Source organism: Stenella coeruleoalba (assembly GCF_951394435.1).
Source record: "Stenella coeruleoalba genome assembly, chromosome: 11".
NCBI lineage: Eukaryota > Metazoa > Chordata > Mammalia > Artiodactyla > Delphinidae > Stenella > Stenella coeruleoalba.
The window spans coordinates 38790815-38813364 of record NC_137157.1 but is presented as its reverse complement, the minus strand read 5'-3'; the positions used below and the strand labels follow the sequence as shown (position 1 = coordinate 38813364).

The 22550-nt window shown below is 34.9% G+C and overlaps 1 protein-coding gene across 8 annotated transcripts in view; it reads right to left on the bottom strand.

Moving 5' to 3' along the window:
* Positions 1-22550, bottom strand: part of PPP1R12A (protein phosphatase 1 regulatory subunit 12A) — a 150685-nt gene that overhangs the window by 23789 nt on the left and 104346 nt on the right. For 6 of the 8 annotated variants that reach the window (XM_079936684.1, XM_079936686.1, XM_079936683.1 and 3 more), the window contains 10 exons: positions 19704-19919; positions 18345-18439; positions 17389-17493; positions 16303-16470; positions 15729-15905; positions 9317-9407; positions 7692-7892; positions 7281-7449; positions 4601-4722; positions 258-323 (listed from right to left, as the gene is read on the bottom strand). In XM_079936684.1, the coding sequence (XP_079792810.1) occupies positions 258-323; positions 4601-4722; positions 7281-7449; positions 7692-7892; positions 9317-9407; positions 15729-15905; positions 16303-16470; positions 17389-17493; positions 18345-18439; positions 19704-19919 (1410 nt within the window). The remainder of the gene's footprint in view (positions 1-257; positions 324-4600; positions 4723-7280; positions 7450-7691; positions 7893-9316; positions 9408-15728; positions 15906-16302; positions 16471-17388; positions 17494-18344; positions 18440-19703; positions 19920-22550) is intronic. The other 2 variants (XM_079936685.1, XM_079936687.1) reach the window with 2 other exon arrangements.

Sequence of the window (22550 nt, the reverse complement as noted above, 5' to 3'; positions counted from 1 at the left end):
TGAGTTTTGACAGTTGTGTATATCCAAAAAAATACCTCTACAATCAAGATCTAGAACAATTCCCAATGTCTCTAAAATACTCTTTGTGCCCCTTTCCAGTCCCTCCACTCCTGATTCCAGAAAACCACTGATGGTCTACCCCCAGCAGGCAGGTACAGTGTGCAGTAACTGTCTGACATGAATAAATATAAACACAAGTAAAAAGTAACCCTTAAAAAATACGAATACTTCTAAATACAAAAAATAATGTTATTTACCTGAGTTTCTTTCTTATTGGATCCCTCTTCTGTATCAGATTGTTGTTCTTGTTCATTTTCATCACTCTAAAATAGATTTTAGAAAAGTAAAGATAAATTTCAAACGGTTAATATTTAAATACATTAGGGTTTTTGTAATTTAAAAGGACCCTTGAGAAAAACCTAACAGGAAATGGATCAAAAGGAAAACTTTTTTAAGTGTGACATTTTTTGCCTTATTTAGAGGAAGCCTATTTTGTCTGCATGGTACAATATAAGTAGGTTAGTGTATACGGTGAAGAAAGACCATCTACCTAACATTCTGATTTAGGAAACACATACTGGGGATGAGGAAGCTGGAGGCTTAGCATAAAAAAGATGATACTCAATTTTATATTGTAATGTTACGGCGTGTACTTTAATAGTCAATATAGATACTATGTAGCTGCTCAACTATAATGAGGGAGCAAAAATAGGAAACTCATTAAGTAAGAAAAACTCTATTCTATAAGCTTGGCAAGATTTATACAATGGTCCTATTATATTTAGGTAGTTCAGCTATCTAGAAATTTTTTGGGAATTTACAGCACACCAAATAGAAAACTAAGGTCTCAGTAGGCTAAAAACCTAGACTCCCAGACAATAGGAATGTTCTACTAGAAGGCCTGAACATCTCAACAAACCATAAAGGACTGAAAGAAAAGGGAAATTTGCAATCAAACATATCTGGCTCAGGCTCACTATAAAAATACCGCAGGCTTTAAAACTAAATCATCCTATTTCACACTGGTACAGCTATTTTCAGCTCTGTGACTTAGTGTAAATTTATTAAAAAAAATTTTGAGCCACAGTTATCTCCTCCACAAGTGGGGATAAAAACCTTATAGAATTGCCCTAAGGATTATAGAGGATCTTTGTACAAACTATCATGTGGTACCTAGCAAAAATGATATGTGAAGTTACTAAGTGAACAGGAGAAATCAAAGCTCCTAATGCCAGTATTACTTATTAATATAAATGTATTAATTCCGCAACACGAACTAATTGTCTTTATGCGTTACTGTTTCATGGAAGAACACAGGAACTGGAAATTTAAAAAGTGGGGAGGGGGACTTCTCTGGTGGCACAGTGGTTAAGAATCCGCCTGCCAATGCAGGGGACACGAGTTTGATCCCTGGTCCAGGAAGATCCCACATGCCGTGGAGCAACTAAGCCCATGCGCCACAACTACTGAGCCTGCACTCTAGAGCCTGTGAGCCACGACTACTGAGCCCGCGTGCCTAGAGCCCGTGCTCCACAACAAGAGAAGCCACCGCAATGAGAAGCCCGTGCACCGCAACAAAGAGTAGCCCCCACTTGCCGCAACTAGAGAAAGCCCGAGCGCAGCAACGAAAACCCACCGCAGCCAAAAATAAATAAATTTATTTAAAAAGAAAAAAAAAAGTGGGGAGGCTCAGAGGTCCTGAAAAGTAGTAACTAAGAAAAAAAAAAAAGGAAACCTAATAATATAACAGAGTAAAAACACTACCTTATCTTTGACAGAGCCCTTGGTTCTTTTTGTATATTTTCTGACATAGGTTCAATCATGAGGCCATGAAAAGGGAAGGAGACTTGTGCTGATGGTTGATTAGAACACAATTCAACGCAAGCTCAAATTAAAAAGATGAGTATTGCCCATATGGATCTCAGGAAGAATTCTTATAATGCTGGTTAAGTGTATGACTCCAGTAAGTGGATTTTTTTTTTTTTTTTTTGCTGTACGCGAGCCTCTCACTGTTGCGGCCTCTCCCGTTGCGGAGCACAGGCTCCGGACGCGCAGGCTCAGCGGCCATGGCTCCCGGGCCCAGCCGCTCTGCGGCATGTGGGATCTTCCCGGACCGGGGCACGAACCCGTGTCCCCTGCATCGGCAGGCGGACTCTCAACCACTGCGCCACCAGGGAAGCCCAGTAAGTGGATTTTTGAAGGGAGAGCTGGTATAAATAAAATTGGGGAAAAATAAATACCATATAATAAAACTTTGCCTGTTAACCCCCTAATACATATAAGTTATTAAAAAGATAATTTTTAAGTAGTAAGAGTTACTATGTTAAGGTGCTAAGACTGTGAGGTTTTATGTTACTCCTATTAAAATGTTACTGGGCAATCAATGAGAATCAACCAGACATCATGTACTTCCTGACAGAGGACAAAACACCCTGCCAAGAAAATACTGAACCAAAATCTGATCATTTCTCTACCTCAAACTACCAATTTATAGGAAACATAAAAAGCTACATGACTGTGTTAAACTACAGTTCAGGGATATAACCCAGTTCATTAAAAAATAACTGTAAGAAAAAAAGAGATGGAGGACATAACTGATTACAAGAGACTTTAAAGAAATAACTAATCATAATGTATGGTCCTTATTTGGTTTCTACTCAAATTAGCAAAGTATAAAATTAGAACAGGGACTTCCCTGGTGGTCCAGTGGGTAAGACTGTGCTCCCAATGCAGGGGGCCCGGGTTTGATCCCTGGTCGGGGAACTAGATCCCGCACGCATGCCGCAACTGAGAGTTCACATGCCGCAACTAAGAGTCCTCATGCCTCAACTAAAAGACCCCGCATGCTGCAACTAAGACCTGGCGATGCCAAAATAAATAAATAAATATTTAGGACTTCCCTGGTGGCGCAGTGAGAATCTGCCTGCCAATGCAGGGGACACAGGTTCGAGCCCTGGTCTGGGAAGATCCCACATGTGGTGGAGCAACTAAGCCCGTGCACCACAACTACTGACCCTGCGCTCTAGAGCCCCCGAGCCACAACTACTGAGCCCACACCCCGCAACTACTGAAGCCCGTGTGCCTAGAGCCTGTGCTCCATAACAAGAGAAGCCACTGCAATGAGAAGGCCGAGCACCGCAACAAAGAGTAGCCCCCGCTCACCACAGTTAGAGAAAGCCCATGCGCAACAACCCAACGCAGCCAAAAATAAAACAGTCTATGGCAAAACTGAGAAATCTAACACTAAATGCCTACTGAGGAGGGTCTCGCAACAGAGCAAATAAATTCTAGCCATATGCCCAGAAAGATTCAGGAATTGTAGAATTAAAAAAAACCAAAAATAAATAAATAAATAAAATAACTATTTAAAAAATAAAATAAAATTACAATAAACCATTTATGGTAATATGAGTCAACAGGACATTAAAACTGACTGAATATTCAATATTAAGGATTTATTGTCAATTTATTTAAAAATAAACATGATCATGGTATTGTGATCACTTATTATATGATAACGTATTGTGGTTACTTTTATTACTTTTTAAAAATAAAATTCTAATATTTTTAAAAAAGGTGTCCTTATTTCTTAAAAATACAGACTGAGGGCTTCCCTGGTGGCGCAGTGGTTGGGAGTCCGCCTGCTGATGCAGGGGACGCGGGTTTGTGCCCCGGTCCGGGAGGATCCCACATGCCACGGAGCGGCTGTGCCAGTGAGCCATGGCCGCTGAGCCTGCGCGTCCGGAGCGTGTTGCTCCGCAGCGGGAGAGGCCACAGCAGTGAGAGGCCCGTGTACCGCAAAAAATAAAAAAAAAATACAGAATGAAGTTTTTACATATAAAATGATATTACTAAGATTTTCTTCAAAATAATATGGGAGTTGGGAAAGTGGTGGGGATTTAGTTTAAACAATAAATACCTGGGGTAGGGCCATATACTTTTTTATGTTTGAACTTTTCTGTATTAAAAAAATTTTTTAATGAAAAAAAAATCAACTGGCTAAAAAAACAATCCTCCCAAAACCAAATTATTTTTGCCTTCGTGTAGGTATATGTTGTATTGAAACAGTATAAATTTCACTTTAACCACGTTACCCCACAGCTCTTCTTTCTCTTGCATATGAATATCAATGTCAGGCATACAATCAGGAATCAAGAAAAAAAATTAAATTTATAGGATTGTTATAATTTGATAAGTAAAGCACTGCATCTATCCAGCATCACTTGAGATGGAAATAATTGTTATGTATATCATAATCATATTCATGAAAATAGGATTAAATGTAAAGCATCTTTCTTTCAAGAACCGCTAAGATAAATGAGCAGTTTAGCCATTATACAATAATCAACATTTGTACACTGAGCTGCAGCCATTATTATTTTTATTCCAATATTGGGACAGTATTCTTACTTTTAATACCAGAAATCTAAGTAGTTGTTTATTCTTGTAAAGAAGAACTCTTCTGATTTAAATAAGTCAGCTCAAACACATAGTGATGATCTAAAGAATATATAATCTGAGGCATATAAGAAATCATTAGTGTACATTCTTGGAAAGATTAAGCATACTATCAAGTAGTTATATTTTAATAGGTTCTCACATCTTGTGTCCAGAATGAAACTCCTGTAGATCTTCTTTTCTCTCTTGGTCGCCGTCGTTCTCTGATTGATTTAGGTTGTGATTTATCTTCTCCCTCTTTTTCTTCTTCTCTCTTTTCTCCCTCTGTTAAGGATTAAAATTATTCATATGGCAGCCATGTATCTTGATAGTATTTTGCAGTGTGACTTAGAAAATAATTCTAAGTCAACCTCCTTTGTGAAGCCTTCTAAAATTCTCTAATCAGAAATAAATTTTGCCCCTCCCAGGGCTCCTATAACATGTGGCTTAAACATGTATCTGTATCTCTCATTAGATACGTTTTTGAGAATCAAGATAAGAACTGATTTAAATTACTTCATTTTTCTAGTGCCTAAAACAAAAATTTTGCTAAAAAGACACAGTTACTATTTGCTGAACAGAAAATAATTGAATCCTATGAAGAGAATGGGGTCCCAGTTATTAACATCTGACAGGAAGATAGTTATTATACCTAACATTAACACTTCAAGATAGTTATTATAACCAAACAGTGCATAATGATGGAACAGCTAGTGGGCATCATACGAATTTATCAGTTTCTGCTTCTACCATTCCCAGTCTTCCTTCAGCAGTAGAATGAATACAGTAGTCATTGAATTTTCTATTAGTATCTAAGAGCAAACCTTTTTTTGTGTTGCTGGGAAAAAAATTATCTTTTATTAAAAACAAATCAATGTAAACAAATGTTAGTCTTCAAATTTGTTCCCTTCCTGGGATAGTTAAAATAGCTTCAGACTCACATACTAGAAGAATATTAGGGCCTCTGAATATGCTGTAAAAAGTAGACAGGGCTTCCCTGGTGGTGCAGTGGTTGGGAGTCTGCCTGCCAATGCTGGGGACACGGGTTCAATCCCTGGTCCAGGAGGATCCCACATGCCGTGGAGCGGCTAAGCCTGTGTGCCACAACTACTGAGCCTGCGCTCTAGAGCCCACGAGCCACAACTACTGAAACCTGCGTGCCTAGGGCCCATGCTCCACAACAGGAGAAGCCACCGCAATGAGAGGCCCGCACACCGCAACAAGGAGTGGCCCCTGCTTACTGCAACTGGAGAGAGCCCTCGCGCAGCAATGAAGACCCAATGCAGCCCCCCAAAAAAAGTAGATTGTAAAAAAAAAAAAAAAAACAAAACAGACATATGGAACAAAGTAACGTTAAAAATGATTTTTAAAAGGCTCCTTGTGTCATTGTCTCCTTGCTGTGAAGAAAAAGAAGCAAAAGAAACCCCAGAATTACAGTATTAAGAGGGGTTTTAAAGTTGCTTTTAGAATTAGTTTACAGCAAAGGTCGCAAACTCCAACATAGAGAGTGGCCATCCAGGTTACATAAAGAGGTAAAATGGGCCAGGAGGGCACTACTCCAAAGGGGTGGGGGTGGGGCTGCTACTACTTGGCTCTAATCAATTGTTGACCTGTGAGAATTCAGAGCCAGTGTTGCCGTATCTCCCAACTTTTCAACAGAAGACAGAAATCTGAACTTTTATGCAGATACCCCTAACTTTAAATGTTTGCTCAAAATTTTTACAAACATTAGATGGGTCTCACACTTACTGGTTTAAAGAACTGAAATATTTCAATGACCAACAAAAGAAAAGCCAGCTGGAAGTTGAAAATAATTTAATTTTCTGAGTTTATTCCTACATGATTACTGATATTATCATGACTAATACTATGAAATTTTGCTTTTTTAAAAAAAAATGTTAATTAATTAATTTTATTTTTGGCTGCGTTGGGTCTTTGTTGCTGTGCGCGGGCTTTTCTCTAGTTGCGGCGAGCAGGGGCTAGTCTTCGTTGCAGTGTGCAGGTTTCTCATTGCGGTGGCTTCTCTTGTTGCAGAGCATGGGCTCTAAGTGCATGGGCTTCAGTAGTTGTGGATCACGGGCTCTAGAGTGCAGGCTCAGTAGTTGTGGCGCACGGGCTTTGTTGCTTGCCGGCATGTGGGATCTTCCCAGACCAGAGCCCGAACCCGTGTTCCCTGCATTGGCAGGCGGATTCTTAACCACTGCGCCACCATGGAAGCCCGAGATTTTGCTTTTAAAATATTAAATACCTACAATTAGGAATAATTTATTTAGTAGCCATCTCTTATTTAAAGGAGGAGTTAATTAGTGTTTACATAGGAAGCTTATATGAAGTAATAGGAAATGTTAATAGCATCAATATGCCAATATACAGCTGAAAAAGAAATCTATTTCTCAAGAAATAAACATAAAAATAAGTTTTTTTGGCAAAGACATTACATAAGTTAAATGATTTTTGTTTAAAACAATTTCACAGAAAACAGTTAAAAGATATCTACATAATATGCAAGAAATGACTTGAAACATTAATAAACTGCTCCTAGAAATAATCAATAAACTGCTCCTAGAAATAATCACCCCACCAGTTCTTCTATACTAACTTTTCTATGTTGATGGACATAAAGATTTTTGAAGGCAATAAAGATATACATATCAATGCCAGACCACATTATTTTCTGTTTTTATTTTCTACTTTTCTCATTCTCAACCATCATGTTCTTTCTGGTTAGGTAGAATGAGTCCCAGTTTAGGATGTTGTTACTCTTCTGTTAAACTACTAGGAAAAACCAAGTCAAAGAATTAATCTGAAGGAAACAAAGTGTTTTCAAAATCTGGTCTTCTTACCTCTTTCATTTTCCTTTGTTAATCCTCTGGAGTAAGCAGAAGTTATACCTACAAGACTATTTGGCCTGTTTAGTTGACTTGAAGCATAGAGTGAACTGCTCATGGTAGAAAGTGAAGAGGATGGAGTGGTTGAACTTGAAGTTGATACTGGTCTGTAGCGTTGATAAGTCTGTGAAACATTAAAATTAACAACCATTTGAAATATAAACATAGATAAAAACATATAAGACACTTAAATTCATTTCAAAGGAAAAGTAACGTTCTAATCATGTCAAAATAATTTAGATTTCCAGTTAAAATCCTTATGAATATTTTGTATATGGTTTGTTAGTATATAAATCTCTTGCATTTTGAGAATCACAAGAACTATCCGTGCCACCTGATCTAGCGCTGTTGTTGGTATGCTATTACCTCATCATATGTTCTGGAGTACTTTTGTTTATATTCATCTTCTCTAGATGTTTCTGACTCCTTCTTTTCTTCTTGCTTCTCTTTATCCTGTTTTTCTTTTTCTTCTTTTTCTTTTTCTTCATTTTCTTGTTCTCTGGTTCGGGTAGAACGACTCCTTCCTATCGTTTTCTCAGCTTCCTGAAGATCAGTCAATGTCACCCCCTGCACGCAAAAAAAGATAAATTTAATTATGAGAGGCATTAAAGCTCATTTCAAAGGAATATTTTATAAGTAGATATATTAAATATGAATGTATTAAAAGTCAAATATGCATGTTTGGAATTGGTTTGCAAATTGAAACAGAATTTCTAGTCACATTCATTCTATGAAGAATCATCATGAGCAAGCACAATAATAGGTACTGGGAAAGAAATAAAATATGTGCGAGAAATTGTCTCTGTATTCAAGAAATTAACAGAATAGCACAGGAACTGACCATATGAATATAAATATTCCCAAGAAGTTCAGAGAAAGAAGGAAAAGCCAATATATGCATTATTTATGTATTAAATTTATATATATTTATGTTTCTATATATGTATATGCACACAGAGAAGATTTCAGTAAAGAAGTAATTTTTGAAGGTTAAGTCTTGAAAAGAATAGGTTGGATTTCAAGAAGTTAAGGCACGAAGACAGAAAAAATATGTTAAGTAATGGCAAGGATTAAACACTTGAATCTAGGGACTTCTCTGGTGGTCCAGTGGTAAAGAATCCGTCGTCCAATGCTGGGCATGTGGGTCTGATCCCTGGTCGGGGAAATAAGATCCCACATGCTGCGGGGCAACTAAGCCCGTGTGCCACAACTACCGAGCTCGCGTGCCTCAACAAGAGAGCCCACGTGCTGCAAACTATTGAGCCCATGCACTCTGGAGCCTGTGCGCCACAACTACAGAGCCCACATGCCCTGGAGCTCACGCACCATAACTAGAGAGAGAAAACCCGCACACCACAACTAGAGAGAAGCCCACACGCTGCAACGAAGAGCCCATGTGCCTCACCGAAAAGATCCCACATGCCTCAACGAAGATCCTGCGTGTTGCAACTAAGACCCAAGGTGGCCGAAAAAATAAATAAAATAAATAAATAAACAGTTGAATCTGGACTTTGGAGCCCCTCAACTGTAGGAAAGGGAAGACACGAGAGATATAGGAGAGAGAATGGCAAGTGGGTAAGAAGATGATAACTAGCTTGAGTGACATTTTTCTCATACTTGTATATCAGCTTTTTGATATACCTAATATAAAAGACCTATTTCCCATACCTTCCAAATACGCATAGAATTCTTTAATAATTATGCGACATCATATATGATTAATTTTAACACTGATCAAATATCCTGAGCCAGACACTATATTAGGAATAGAAAAATAAATACTTAAAGAGATACAAAGGCATATGCTACTTAGACGAAATGTAACATTAACAGTATAGCCACATAAAAAGGCTACGGTAGGATTACTAAGGCAACTTTTATTTTTTAAGATTTACTCATATTATATAGTGACATCAGTATTTTCACAGAAATGTGAAAAAGGGAAAGATAATTTATTTTGAACTTTTATATATTATACACATTAACTATACCTGTGTTGATCTTCTAGACTGTCTTGCTTGTCTAGATCTTGCTTTTCTTTGGGATTCAGACTCTTCATCTCTAACAGGAGTGAGGTATGATCTACAGTAATAAATAAAAATTGTCACTTGGAGATGCAATACCTGTGAATATAATTATACACGAATGTGCGTAAGTGAAACATTTAAGTTTAGCATTTTAATGGATTTTAAGAAAGAGTCTTCAGAAAATGGTTAAACCCACTCTGAAATTCAACAATGCAATTTGATAGTTTTTTAGATTGGAACTACTCATATTAACCTATTTTTAAAGTTCTTCCTAACCACAGTTTTGGTTTTTTTTAAACCATGTTAACATCATTCCTCTTAGCTCCTTTCTTGATTTTCTGCAACACCATCCTAGATGATATGTGAAGTTACAAGGCTAAACTCTAGACTGTCAATGTCTTCTTATGGTAAAGGACTGAATGTAATATTTAGGATATGGGATGACTAGTGAGGAAGCAGCATTCCCTGCATTCTTGTCATTGTGCATTTACTAATAATGTTTTTGGCAGACATCACACTCTTGTTCATACTTTAAGTTCTCTAAAAATTCAAGTGTTTTTATATACGAATTGCTTTAAAATCAGCATCTTATTCTTGGGTCACTGATTTTCTGATACAGAGAAGAGGATTTGGCATTTATGTTCACTAGATTTTATACTATAAATCTAAGCCTATGTTCCATCCTGTCACACGGTATGCACAACTTCAAAAGCATGCACTCTATGTCAAGAGGTAAATAATGAATTAAAGGGTTGAACAAGCAAAGACAAGACAGAGCCCTGCAACATAAGAAAACTTCCCTCTAATGATCAATACTATTCGGGAAGTTCAATTGTTAACACTTTATCTAGTTATACTACTACCATCTAGCTCACATTTCTCAGAGAACATTCTGAACTTGAGTATCTCTATTTTCTGTTGTTCATTAAGTTTATCAATAACCTATCATCATACCCCTATCTCCAAATGCTATTTTTTAAAAACTCTCATGTTAACTTTAGTGTTCTTCTCAATTTGTAATTCATTCTGCTCTTTAACCTCCCTGACACTATTCACATATTCGTAACAAACTTTAGAATTTATTCTTTCTTTTATGCCTTATGTTTTATTTTTTCTGTGTCCTTTAAAGCTCTAAGTTCAGAGAGTATAACACATCTTCAAACACCTTACAGTTATTTACAGTTCCTTCAGAATTCTTTTTAGAGAACTCTCATTCTTTTTGATACATAGGAATGCGTCTTTCCCTCCAAAATCTTGAATTTTTTGGAATCTGTCTCTCTAAAACTAGAATACAAGATTCATTATTCCTAGGATTTGTCTCCTTGGATAACTAACCCTAAGATGACATAGTCATTTCTCACCCAAGATCCTGGTTGCCTCAATTTCATCAATTAACTACTACTTATTGGTTAAAGTTAGTTCTAGAGGACTGGTTCTTCTTGCTTCTACTCTAATCACAGATAAACTGTAAAGCAAGGTAAGTCAAGAAATTCTCAAGAGGGTGTTTTTACTTGAATGAGACATCCAGCAAACTTAGATGAAAATCCCATCACTTCTATTTTCTGACTTGTTTTTATCATCTGCTTTGAGAAAGTATCACTTGTGTTCTGTATTCGGTTGAATAACTTATGGCACTATATCATAAGGATAAAACTTTTTTTTCTCTTTATCCGTATGTTTTCTATCACTTTTTACCTCTAGGTTTCTAGAATATCCTGAATGATTATGTCTTTTTGCTATCATAATAGCACTACATTTATCTCATCAATAAGGCACAGCTCATCAAATTGAAGCATTTCATTGAAGAGCTCTATTCTACCAAATTTTGTTTCTATTAAAAACTAGTACTGACTTAAGTTCATAAAATAAAATTTTAATTTTTTTAATTAAAAAAAAATTTGTCTCCCTAAAAGTGAAAGGCAAGGGAGAAGTCACTAAATAAAACATTTTGCTTATCACCATTTCCGTAGTTTAACTTTCTCTTAGTTGAAATTCTGTATGGCTTCATTTGTACCAACACACAAACCCAGAGATGAATACAACTGGTAGGATACCTGCCCTCTCTCCATTCTATGATGCTCAAAAGCTTGATATTCCTTTTTCTCCCATTGTTTTATTATTTCTATTGTCTATACATCAATTCTCTTGAGTTTTAAGGTTTTTATTCAGCTGTAACAGATACTTTCTCATTTTTATTACAACTCCAGTGATTTTTCTGGGTCAAGAAAGAGGATAACCAATAAATTTGTTATTAGAGTTTAAGAAACATTAATTCTGGAATACAATTTTTGTATTGTTTGTTGTAGAAGTTGATTATATAAATGTGGAAAATACTATACATTCTAATGTTCTCCAGGAAAATAACATATTAAAGGGTCTGAAAAGGACTAAGGGAAGAAACCTGTTTAACTGTGTTTAACTCAGCATTTTCCAAGACCATTTAAGCAGGAAAAAGTTTTTTTTTCTTTTGTGGTACACTTTTAAACGTGTAAAAGTTCTCTGTGAAATATTAGCCTGTAAAATGGCTATTTTTTTTCATCCATTCATTTAACACTTATTTATGCATCTACTGGTCCTATGCAATTTACTGCCTTTTGGACTTCCACCAGATGAGGAAAAAAAAATAACAGAAAGAGAAGAAACCTAAATGTGATAGCAAATCTAGTTTAACAAAAGTTTATAGCAGCCTAGACAGCTGCATGTATCACTTCAGCATTTCATGAGCTGCTCTGAAAGTACAAATGGACATGAAAGACTGAATTCTTATTTCCATTATGTACAAAGTTTTCATATATAGTTTAAAACAACTGCATTGTCACTATGCCCCTTTACCCCATGGCAAATAGCACTATCAACCATCACACTCTCTCCCAAGAAGCCTAGATTCTTTTTCAATACTTTCAAGCTGCCATGAAAGTTAATAAATCTATTTATCATATCTGGTTTAACATATGCAGGTTAGGGGCATAAAAATTACTAGCTGAAAGACTTGTAAAATCTGTTCATTTAAAATTTCCATACAAACATTTGCTCCAAATTAGCATAAAAACCTAGCCTATCGATTTGTAATATAGGAAATATATTTGATAGTCCCCATCTGAAATTCAGTTCCTTTCTCCTCCTTGAGGTGTCTATACAGAGCAGATCTCTAAGAACAGGATGTAGAGAAAACAAATAATTCATATTTTTAATATGTGTTTAATTCCAAAGAGGTGATCATCAAAAAGATGGCAGAACATACCAAATTGCATTACTATATCATATTGTCATACTGATCTCTTTCGTATAACTGTATAGGGTATATAATTTTACTTACTAGTCTTAGATTGCCCACAATTTTCTGAACAATCCAAAGGTTATTCTTAAATTAAGGTTTTTTCCCTCAGTAAAAGCAATTATTCTATATATTATTTCCCTGACATTTATTGGCTGAAATATTTATATTTATTTATAATATTTATATTTTGGTTAGTCAACCAAATTAGATCTCTAAAAAACTGAATACCAGCCCTTGCTTCTCACTCAGCATTTTTCCTTCCAGAGGGAAAAAAATAAGCAGACAAATGGGAGCTGGCTGAGCCAAGGGAAAATGGTAGAAAAGAGTAGTTGTACCGAACCATGTGAACTCATACTACAAATACGAAGTTATTAGTAAGGTACTGTTTTGCAGTTTGAAAAGACTATGGAGAATTAGAAATGCCTAAGCAATGAAAGAATTTGCCATCTTGCTCCACCTACCTATCTATCTATCTATCTATCTAGATATTCTGCCACCCCGCGAGGCTTGCTGGATCTGTTCCCTGATCAGGGATTGAACCCAGGCCATGGCAGTGAAAGCCTGGAATCTTAACCTCTAGGCCACCAAGGAACCTCACCATGCTCCATCTGTTTAAAGCTACCTTCTCCTCCCTGCTCCCCAATGCCTCCTCCCTCCAATTAATCAATTGGAAATCTTTATAAAAACAGAAAATTTTCATCCAAACTTGATCCATAAAAACAGGAAAATTCAACAATAATGTGGAATTTAATAGTGTACACAGTAACTTTACATAATATCTAAAAGTACATATGTAAGGGTACCTAAAAATGGCATAAATGTATTAGTATCTTTTTCAGCCACAGTATATTCTTAAATCACCATACATACATTTGGGGGCAAATTTTCAACTATATACATTTTGAAACCATTAATGAAATTTAATTAAAAAGACAAACAGGGGAATTCCCTGGCAGTCCAGTGGTTAGGATCTGTGCCTTCACTGCTGAAGGCCCTGGTTCAATCCCTGGTTGGGGAACTAAGATCCCACAAGCCAAGCAGCATGGCCAACCAAAAAAAAAAGACAGACGAGGCCAAAATTGCAAACAGTTATTCGACATGAAACAAAACACAAACATTAATATTATTGCACACATCACTGAAGCAAGTGAGACAAAATTTCTGTAATGTAGACCCGGAAAAATGTCAATAGATATATTTTATTTCTTATGATATGAGAACCTGCTCTGTCCTAACAATATCACCAAATATTTATTCTCAATCTTAAAGTCTTCCGGGATTTATTCTAAAAGCTGAAACTCAATACTTTCCAACAATATAAAAAATAAAGAAATCTGAGGTTAAGAATCATAATTTGCTTGTTCTGAAACAACTGATGATTTTGGGGAAACAATCACTGGCTTTGTCATTGGAAAAACTTTTTTAAAGTATGGAATGCTAGATAGAAAGGATTCTAGAAGTTAAAAACTATATAAATTAAATATCTCATTTTACAGAAAAATAAATTCTAACCCACAGAGAACTCTTACCTTAGGATTAAGGCACAACAAGGAGTAAAAAACCAAGACCTCCTGAACCTTTTCCCCTTCAGCTCCCCACCTCCCAAAAAACCAAAGCCCTCAAATTCATTTTCACTAGAAGAGAACGATGAGTGCCTATGAAACTCTAATTTCTGTAGGCTATGTGGTCTCATTGAAAACACCTCAAAAACCTAAAACTGACTAAACTTAAGAGAAAAACAAGAATAATTAAAATATGATATGACCTATACTGGTATTCAAAAATCACAAAATGCTAACTGCTTGTAGTGCTGTTAGAGAAGTATCATTAAATTTCACCATAAAAATAGAAATGAAGCATAAATATATTGACAGAAACTAAAGATGTAATGATAGGAAAGAAAACTTTTTTTTAATTAAAAAAGTTTTCAAAACATTTAACATTTTGTTACTTTTCATATATTCACCACAAATATTACTATAAGGATGCTACTACTTACAACAGGCCACGCACTTTGCTAGGCATCAGAGACAAAAGATGTATAAGACTGTATATGAATACTATGTGCTAGAAATAAAACCAAATTAATCTGGTTGGTATTTTAGTTAAGGAAAATATCAGCTATGTAGCTAATTTTTCAAGAATAAAATATTTAAAGAGGTTACGTTTAGTTTCCTAAGATGTTCTTTCTCAAGAGGGAAAACCAAATTCAAAGCTAGGACTATGCATGATATAGCAAATAGAACCCTGGACTGATTCTCCTGTAATATTGGGCCTAGCCTTAGCTCTCAATCTTACTAACCACATAAAAGTGGAAAAGTCACTTAATATCTCTGGAACTCAGTTTCCTTCTGTAAAGGATATCATAAAAGATAATAGGTAAATTCCTTTCCACATCTATGATTCCATACCAATTGGCTGCAACAGGAAGAAGTGAGCAATGCTCATAAAAATGTTTTAAGCACATAAAACAAATTCACAGACCCTTTAAAAAATTTAATTAATAAGTGCCTTCTATGTACCAGAATTAAAACTAAGTGAATGTAGTTAACATACTTAAAATTATTTGGCTTACACATATGCATAAGAAGCCATTCTTCACCAAAAGAATTTTAAAATGAAATTCTCAAAAATAACAACAACAAAAATCGCTAAACATGCATCAAATTTCTTAATAATGAGGTGGAAGGGGGAAACAATGAGAAGAATAAAAAACCTGTTTTTGTCATGTTACATCTAGTTTTCCATGAGTATGAGTTGTTTAATATGTATTTAGAGTATGCGCTTAGATCTTCATCACAAAAATGTTTTGAATTAAATAAATCATTAAAACTAAGATGGCTAAGTATGAAGACAACTATCTGGCTCAGTGCCTTTAAACAAGAACATTAATTCTGTCAGAGGTGGGTTACCAAGCCTAAAGGCGAATAATTGCTAATTATATCAATTTACATAGTTCTGAGCTGATCTAGGTTATCTCATGTATTAACCTACTGAAGAGATAGTCACCAACTTCCCAAGATTAAAAAAACAAGCAAAACAAACAACTTTCATCATTGGGCAAGATATATCAGCAGTCCTATTAGGATCTTTACACACCTGCGTCTCTCCCTGACCTCTGAAGTGGAGGAGACAGTGCCAGCAGTAGTTGTAGTCAGGGTTGTGGTAGAGGCTGCAGCATTTACAACAGTTGGAGCAACAGGAATGGTCACTGCCGTAGGAACACTGTCCTTTTCTTTTTCAGTACTATCCTCAGCCCACAAACGATTTGAGGTACTATAGCATCATAAGCAGCAACACAAAAAAGAGAAAAGGAAAACAGCTAAACAAGGAAAGCACTTTCTAGCAGCTGAAAACATGTAACTACAGGGATGGATTTTTTTAAAACATAAGGTGAGACATCTTTCATCTATGAACCAAAAAGTTCACCCAGAGCTGTCAAAGAGAAATTTACACTTTAAGCAGCTTAATGCAAACAAAGTTCATAAGTTAGGAACTTAATATTTTTTCCCCAGACATGCATAATTGCCTCTTTTTGGAACCAATTTTTGTTTGTAAATCATTTTAACAAGGTCAATGAAAAAATCCAGAGCCCCACAATCTTCTAAACAAAAATGCATGCACATACATAAGCACACAGTAGGCCTGAACACAAAATGTATCTGTGACTCACCTGCTTTGTGTGCCTGCTGAGGAAGAACCCGTTGTAATCTTTGTAGTAGTGCTTGTGCTGGAAAGCAGGCTTTTCTGAAGCCCAGCTGCAGAGGTAACTGTTGGTGTTGATGTGGTGCTTGGAACACTAGAACTAATCAAATCATCTTGTCTTCTACCAAAGGAGCAACTAAAGGAAAGAGTCATATCTATATAGAATGTGTTTGTATGTGTATTCTATAGTCAATGCCTATACATTATACAGATTCACAAGGCTAGGAAAAAATCTAAAAGACTGTGTTCCTAAATATGCCACCGGCTCCAGCACCAAGAGTTGCATCTACAACTTGCTAGAGTCTAGATGATTTCCCTAATTTGGTAGTGTATCATTTTACTGCATCCCCCACCCACCAACAAGATTCAAAGATGATCTGATAGTTTACATTTCTGGAACTGTTCCAGGTCATATGGTCACGCTAGGTTGGGTCTGGAAAAACACTTTGGTTTGGTTTTACTTGGGGAAAGTTAAGACTTAAGCATTTTCTAAGAAATTGTTTTGGCAATGGGTCACATCCCTAGGGGTGACCCATGCCTATATTATATTTGTTGATCTTTTAGTCTTTTTTTGGTTGCTTTTAGCAGAGAAAATAACACATAGATTTTCCACCCCCTCTCCAATATGATATTACCAACATTCCAATTCAAGGCATTTCCATTGCTCTGAGTTCTAACACAGGTAGAAACTTTCCAGGTCACCACATGAGCTCAATTAATTAATCTATTTCAACTGCTCTAGTCAATTACATAATTGACTTATATATAATTACATACAGAGTTCCTTTTTTAATATGCTATAATCTAAAAGATACTTCTTAGCATATCAAATTTAATTTAAAAATATATAATATAATAGGAAGGCATAAGTAGGAGCAAATTTTAACCCATCTTTAAATATATATTCTGTGTCTTTAAATGAAGTTTTATTTAAACAACAAAAGATACATTTAATAAAAGCACATTTTTAATGTTATATTAAATTGAGAGCTCCAAACTGCCTCATATTTTAATAAAAGAATACACAAAAGTTACTTAAGAATTATATTATTACCTTTTATGATAAGCTGATCCTTCATTAATTGAGCTATTCTTTTTGAGATCATCTTCCCATTTTCTTCTTGTATATGAACTACTTGTTCGCAAACTTGAAGAATCTCTGTGAAAAAAATATCTTTCAGATTCTGGTAAATAATTTTAAAATAGGGTTAAAGAAGCTGTATTTTAATAAACATCTGTAGAAGCAGAAACTAGTAAAATCCCTTAGAAAAACAGTCTGGAATACTTATTAAGAAGTGAAAGTAATTCACTAAGATTCCAGTTCTAAGATTCTATCCCAAAGGTATAATCCTAACTATAGGGGGGAAATCTAAATGTTTGCAGAAGTTTTATTTATGATGACAAAAATATTAGATAATTTAAACGTCCATAGTTTGGGGAGGGGAAATGGCTACTTTAACCTCAGCAAATCTACTCTATGCAACACTATGTACTAATGAAGAACAATGCTTATTGAAAATACATACTAACATATAAGACATTAGGAGATCTTAAGTGAAAGAAAAAGTCAAGACACAAAATTGAATATTATAACATGATTACAATTATATTAAAAATTCTCATACTCTATATGTGCTGAAAAGTAGGAAGAAACAAATTAAAATGTTGACAGTGATCAAGTAAGTGCTTTTTCTCCCTTCTTCTTTCTCCTTTTCTATTATGTTCCAAATATTTAGAAAGCATATACTAGTCTGTGACCTCATCTGCCACCACTGTCCCCTCACTCCATTATAACCATAATGCCTTCATTTGTTTTTGCTATTTCATGAACATACCAAGCCTGCACCTCCTCAAGTCCATGTACTTGGTGTTCTTCCTATTAGGAATACCCTCCATCTCCTCCTGAAATCCATATCCCACATAATTACAACAATGCTCATGTTTTAACTCTTATGCTAGATAGTAAAGATTTTATAGTAAAAAAAATAAAACAAATCATAATGAATCCACCTGTTTTCTTTCTCTTCAATGTCAGATGTACTGGCTAGTCGTCTTGGTATTGTAGGTGCAACATATGCAAGCCTAGTTCCTTTACTATCTTTCTCCTACACAACAGGGAGAAAAAAGAGTGAAAATAAATCTGTGATGACTATAGGTGCTGCTAAAAGTATTATGTAAAGAGTATTCAACAATGTATAATTACACAGCCATCATAGTTTATTTTATAATATTTCCATAATTCCTAGCTAAACTCCAAAATTGATGTCTATCAATATTCAAGTACTATAAACACTAAAAGACAGCCTGTTCAAATTAATTTTCTTTTCCCTCTTGTTTAATCTAGAATTAGCTCTTTTTTAACATAAGAAAAATTCCTCCACATTTTAATGACTTTTCCTGAAACTTCTGTAACATCTACTGTAATGTAGTATTGTAAGATAAAATATCTTTACTTCTTTCAGAGAAATAAGGTCTCAAATACAGTTCACTGATAAGTCTCAATTACTTACATTATACAAGCTATTTACTACCTTGATATACTATGTTTTAAAAATATAACATTAAAATATACAAAACAAAAGGTTATTTAAATTATATTTAACCAAATCTGGCTGAGAGTGTAGTGACAATGACATCTGTTACATTCTCATTATACTGGCATCAAGTACTTGGAAAACAACTAGAAAATAAATTTATACAAAATAAAAAATATTAAAATTACTTAGTGAGAAATTCATTTCTGAATTTCTGATACATGTAAACACTCCTGTATAGAGCAAGAAAACTGTAAGGAAAAAAATGTCCAAGCACTAAAAATGCAATAGAAAATAAATAATCCAATTATACAAAATAGCACTGAATGAACTGTGGTGCATTCTATTTAATGCAATTTAATACTGCCTTTCAAAATACAGTTATTAAAATTGCTCACTAGGACAAAGCTGTGATGTATCAGATGAAAAAAGTAGGTAAAGAAATTGCATATATTGGATAAATTTAACTTATGAGTATAAGCACATTCTAGAAAAATGTGTTCCTAAACTTTCAAAACCCTTCTTAATAAATAAAATTAGCTTGCTCCTTGATACATTTTATTGTAAATTCTCAAATAGAATAAAGGATTCCTTTAATTGAGTATAGTCTCATAATTTATGTTTTGGGCAAATACATCTGATCTTCCCAATAATTATATCCCATATAGATATCTGCTTAAGGTAAGTACATTTGTATTATCATGTAACTCATTAAGTCAGGTGAATTAAGTTGATACATAGATCTAATGATACATAGTAGAAAATCCAACGGATCTGATTCCAGGAAAACAAATTATCATAGTTTTTATAGAAACCAAATTGTGAAACAGATTACCTTTTCTTTATTATCCAAAGAGGAGGAAAGTCTGGGACTTGAAGCTGAACGCATAACACCTGCAGTGTCTTTTTCTTTCTGAGCCTCTTTAGATGCTGTGATTTCTGCAAGTGCGCCATAACTACCAGTCTTTCTAAGTCCTAACCTCCAAGATGCAGGAGACTCATCTTTTCTCTCTTCTTCTTTGGGAGAAATTTTTGTAGCTGAAGTTGGAAACTGTTTTTATTTTATTTTATTTTTAAGAAAAAGGAGAAAAATTATACAATACTTATCAGTCCTTAAACTGAAAATGAGAAGTTTACAGATAATATGTTTAAAATTACAGTTAATAGTTTCAGGAGAAACACTTTTACTAAGCAGGTTAATGTCTTAGTAAAAAATGTAAAGATCTAAAACTGAAGAAGGAAATACTACCTTTCCAGATGTTAGATTTAAGAACACACACTCCACACTTTGTATCACACAGAAAAATTATGATGCAAATACAGAGAACAGAAATGAGCACACCATAATGACTTAAAACCATGCATCTTTGAAACCAATATTCATATTAAACTTGTTATGTTGTAACCTAATATAAATCCTTGCACATCGAAATGCCTCACCATAGATTTTTCACCTTTACTGGGCACAAGAACAATGCCAGTTTTGCGCAAGCCCTGCCTCCATGATGCAGGATCTACTGATTCCACCACAGGCATGATAGGAGCAATGAAATCATACTAAAGCCAATTAAAATAAGACAGGTAAAGAGATAAAGATTGAAAGCATGAAAACAGAAAAGGAAGTTATGAGCAAAACAGACTTTTCTCTTTTTAAAAGAATTTTATAATAAATTAAAACCCAACAACTGGGTAATTATCCAATCTTTAAAAGTCACTGGGAACAAGTTCCAGTTTTAGCATGAGAGAATCTGAAAGAATCTAATACAGAAACTTCTAAGGCAGTTAAAGCCACATAGAGCTGATAGTATTATAGTATGAAGTGAAAAAACTACTGCCCTTGAATTTTGTTTTTATTCATTTTGTACTTGGGTTAAAAAATTTTAAATCCATCATCATCAACAAAAAAGTAATCATCAAAAAAAAAGTAATCATCAGTATATTTCTAATTATAATATTTAATTCATTAATATTTTAAATATCATAGCCTTAAATTTACTGTTTGATTTTTCCACCAAACATTAAACATTTCAACTAAAAACTGTTTTTGTACAAATATTTATTTCATTTTCAGGGCTTTCCAACTACCCTAAAAATGAAATGTCTGTTGTCTGTAACTAGTTCACCTCATTAACTTCACTTACAGAGTTTAAATATTCAACCACAGTTAAATATAGATGGTAAATATAGCAACTATCTAGTTACTACAAGCACAGGATATAGATTAAAAAAAAACACAAAACCCCCTTTCTTTCATACCTATTACCAAGGTTTGCCATAACAGCAGTTTAATAGAGCTTGTTAAAGCACCCATAATGTTGGAGGGCTAATTCCTAGACAAAACTGCTACAAGATACCTCTAATATTTCCAATAATTAATTCCTAACAATAAGGTTGCAAAGAGGCTCAAGATATACAAGCATTTTTCAGTTCCCAAAATGCACACTGAGGCATTCCAGGGCGCAAGAACAAAATCACAGGGGTGCTGTGGGATATTTTAAAGTTTTGAGAGAAGTACAGTGACATCTGTTGGACACTGCACAAATTGCCATTATTAACTTATTTGTACCTAACTACTTAATCAATGAAACCAAGAGGTATTTTTTTTTTTTGCCAAATGGCACTGTGAAAAAAATTTAGTAAAACACTAAGGTCTCCATTGACTGAGAAAGTCCAGGAAGCTCTGTAATATTTTACATAATATGATAGGCACTGAGATGATTCCTTATTGATTTCAGAGTTTAAAGTCATGGTACTCGAGAACAGAGGTTGGCAAACTTTTCCTTCTGTAAAGGGCCAGACTGTAAACTTTAGGCTTTGTAGACTATAGAGTCTCTGCTGTAACTACTCATCTATGCTGCTGTAGCACAAACCCAGCCATAGGTAGTACACAAATGAATGAATGTGGCTGTGTCACATAAAACTTTATTTAGGGGCAATGAAATTTGAATTTGTGTCACAAAATATTCTTTTTCTTTTCATCCTCCCCCTGCCTCTGCTGACCATTTAAAAGTATTAAAACCATTCTAACTTGCAGGCTGTACAAAAAACAGGTAGTGGGCCACCTTTGGTCCACAGACCATGGTTTGCCAATCCCTCCCTATCCCAGAACTTTCCCCAAACTGGAAACAAATGTTATTCCTTCATGATAAAATCATCATATAGCAAATAATATTTGCTGAGTGTTACAACAGAAGCTAACATTTAACAAATGTTTACTTGTGTGAGGCCCTAAACTAAGTGCTTAATATGGGTTATCTCATTTAATCCTACAATCACCCAATGAAATAGCATTTTACTATTATCCAATATTTTAGAGTTGAGAAAAATGAGGCAATATTATCAAGTTTGAAATTTTGTTGCACTGTTACGACTGATATACCTCCTCTCCACCTCACATGGATTTAAATACTGGTTTATGTGTTTAAAAGCATCTTTCAATTTTTGGTATATAAATAAACCTCTCTGAAAAACTCAAGTATACCTAGTCCCTGAAATTCTTTTTTTGGTTTTTATAACCAGGACACTATTTTGACTTTCCTACTCTCTGACTACCCCTTTCCTGGTCTTTTTGTTGTTGTTGGTAGCAACTATCCTTGTCATAGCCCTGTAACATAAGCACTCCAAGAGTCTGTTCTGTATCTCCTATCTTCTCTTTATACTTTCTTCTGAATGTTGTGAGTAG